Source organism: Rhopilema esculentum, chromosome 16, assembly GCF_057945365.1.
Source record: "Rhopilema esculentum isolate cy_ngs chromosome 16, ASM5794536v1, whole genome shotgun sequence".
NCBI classification, from domain to species: Eukaryota; Metazoa; Cnidaria; class Scyphozoa; order Rhizostomeae; family Rhizostomatidae; genus Rhopilema; species Rhopilema esculentum.
The window spans coordinates 797,499-800,887 of record NC_142830.1 but is presented as its reverse complement, the minus strand read 5'-3'; the positions used below and the strand labels follow the sequence as shown (position 1 = coordinate 800,887).

Here is a 3,389-nt window from a genome sequence, read left to right as displayed (position 1 = left end):
TTCAAAAATATTTAATTTTTTCAAAAATTATTTTTTATTCGAAGCAGCCAAGGAAGTCTTAATATACGTTCCAAACACCATTTCAGGTAATTTGAGTTAATTTTAGACTTATATTATGGAAAAAAGGACTTAATCATTTATAAAAAAATTCACGACCCCGGACCTGCAAAAAATTGAAAAAATCTTGAATTTTTTCAAAAAATATTTTTTACTAAAAACAATCAAGAAAGTCTTACTTTACATTCCGAACACCATTTCGGGTAATTTCGGTGAATTTTAAGCTTATTTTACCGTAATGAGTTTTATGCTTAAATAAATAGATCGCTTCCAGAAGACTGATACTTGTACCCAAACAGGTAAATGATATGGGAAGATCCCTAATTACATGCTTTTGTCTGGTTAACAAAACACCGTCGAGCGATTTTCCAGTAATTACAAATTGTGTTAAAATAAGGAAGGTTGAGAGCATAAATTTCAGGTTGGAGGAAGGTCAACAACTTTTCGCATCTCTGCATAGAGACTCTCAAAATTACTTCTTGAAAATAAGTATGATTTCAACAATTTGTGGGAGGGGGGCTCAAGCCCTTTAGCCTTTGCTTGCAAAAATGACTTAAAGTATCGCAAAAAATCCATGCAAAATCTTTTGAAGTACCAATTACAATTATAAGACACCTACCTTCCTCGCATATGTCTCCGCTATAGCCAGTAGCACAATCGCATTGGAAGCTTGACGCATAATTTGTGCACGTCCCCTCGTTCAAACAAGGGCTGCTGTGACAGTAGTCATTCTCTAAAAAAAAATTCTAACTAAAAAAACATGCTGTAAAATATTGGAAAACTGAAATTTAAATATTGTTAAAAATTGTTGAATAGCTTTTTCAAAATGGATTCAAGTTAAACTTTTGCTTAGGATTCTAGACCCAGCTATTGCTTCAACGCTCGTTGTAACAAATGCCATTCAACAATGCAACTGAAATTTGCCTGAAAAGATAAAGTGATACATGCCTAAAAACTATACCCTTTACCAAATTGTAAAGTTTAGCTAGCCAAGCAGGGGCTAAAATGCTGTAAGTTTTTGTGACGCCGTTTACAAACCTCTTGGCCATTAAAAAAGGTATAGGACTATATCAAAGTGTGAACTTTTAGTTAGATTTTATGCTTACTTTCGGTCATTATCAGGCTTTTATACTATGAAAAGTGTCGGATAGAACTATTTCGTGCCATCTTCACATTTTGTGGTACCAAAAACCTATTTGGTCACATATTTACAGCAAGTTCAACGCAGCATTACAAGGCAGGCTTTCTACATTTATTAGTATTATTGTGATAACCATACTACCTTGGCAATTATCTCCGCGGTATTCACTTGCGCATGAGCACCTGTAGCCGTCTATTTGATTTGTGCAGTTGCCATTATTTTGACATGGGGAGCTAGCACATCCGTTGTAAACTAAAAATTTTCAGTTAATATTATCAACAAAATGTGACAAAGCGAATTTATTCTTTCAACCTTTCCAAGTACAATACAACGATTATTATACTTACAAAATTTTTTGCATCTGAGGTAAGAAGAGTCTATTAGAGAATAGAGTTTCAATGCCAGCATGAAAATTGACGATTTAAAGTCATGTTAGAAACAAATAGAATCATTTGAGGACTTAAAGATATGTCTGTCCCTCTGTCATGTGGCAGAAAATCGTGTTGTTTGCGTTTTGTTAAGTGGAATTCTAATTCAAGTAACAAAACTATGTCTATCGATGTGGCAAGCAAGGTTGTGTCCACCAATCAGGGCCGCCGGACGCAGATTAAATGACAGCGTAAATGGCTATGTGCTCCATTTAGAAGTCATACACTTTTGGGCATACCTAATCGTATAATTCCTCATGGACGTTGAAGTTTTTCGTTTGTTTAAATCTTTCATCAACGCATGATTAATTTGGAAGCAAATGTGGCCTGTGACCAGTCAAGAAGACCAGCTAGTATTTGGGCTGTCTGGTTAGAATCATCATCAATGGCCTGTTTTCCGAAATGATTACCAAAAAGAATAATCCCCCATTAATGCAATCAAGTAACAAAAACTTAAAGACCCCTTCGCAGTAGATGTTGTTAGGAATTGTGAATCACTGGGGCAACGCCTTGATTTAAGTTCTTTTGCTTGGCGTCTAAAGGAAAAATATTTGGCTTTGAAAATAGTACACGCAATATTTTTCTCCAAAAAGGGCACTTTTCACACTTTTTCCAAACAGGGGGGGGGCTGTGCCCCCGTGGCCCCCCCGGCTCCAGCGGCCCTGCCAATTGTATACGGATTGCTTGGAATTTTAAAAAAAATGTTGCCAAAAGATTAGTCTCGCAAGCCCTTCAGATTTCCTTAATTTGAAAAAGGCTTGATACTTATGCTGCTGGTAGGAGAGGCAGAGATTCTCGATCTGATTATTCTGAAGTGCATATATCTATAGAGATTGTATGTTAACTGTAAAGCACATGTTTTTGATATAATGGTACCATGATCAATTTCGTTCTGCAGTCAAACAAGAGGATAGATTACTGTCTGTTTTTGATCCAATCGTTATTGCGTAGGCTTATTTGATAAAACGTCTTCAGAATCTGCTTTTTCGACCAGTTCCTGGCATGTTTTACGTGCAATAAGTCCAACATTGACTAGGGGCTACCACTAGTCACAGCCATTTTGAAGACGTCATGCAAGTTTGGAATAGCTGCTTCTCGTTACCTCTTGATAATTTCTAAATGTGTTTCTTATTATTTGAAAAATGAACATCCGTTGCTTGATGAATTGATATGCTGAGAAAGTAAAAGGTATGGTGAAAAATAATATTGGATGCCCTTAATTGAGATCCAGGAATGAATTCGTGTTATTATTTGCTCTTACATATATCTGCCGTCGTGTTTGTATACGTTGTCAGTCTCTATTACCAAAAGTTCTAGAAAACTGAATTTAAAAGGCCAAAATTGTATGATGGTTACAGGAAATTCTTACCATCACAGTTTATCCCAGCCCATGCAGTGGTGCACTTACAGGAATAATAGCCAACCTGATCATTGCAAGTTCCTCCATTCGAACAGGGACTGCTTGCACATTCGTTGATGTCTGTTTGAATCGAAAAGGGTTCTTAAATATAATTTTCAAAGCAAACATGACTTTTTTCATAGATATTGGGAAGATTCGTTTTCAAGATCCCACACTATTGGCTTTGGAAATTATCTCTAAATACTCATTTGTAAGAACCTACTATTTTCAGAGTTCTTAAATTCCTATGTTACTGCACGCGGGTTTTTACTGTATCGAAAATGATCTTACTTTTATGTTGGCGTGTAAAATTGAAGCAGAGAATCTTCAGCATTCCAAAGAATGAAGAGTACTTTTCTATTGA

At 35.9% G+C, this 3,389-nt stretch overlaps 1 protein-coding gene across 1 annotated transcript; it reads right to left on the bottom strand.

Annotated features, from left to right (window-relative positions):
• Positions 1-239: 239 nt before the first annotated feature.
• On the bottom strand, positions 240-3,128 carry LOC148958193 (uncharacterized; the record flags this gene model as incomplete). The annotated part of the gene is made up of 3 exons (XM_089113119.1): positions 240-790; positions 1,340-1,450; positions 2,996-3,128. Coding segments are annotated over 3 exons (480 nt in total), but the record flags the coding sequence as incomplete, so codon positions are not given.
• Between the last annotated feature and the right edge of the window lie 261 nt (positions 3,129-3,389).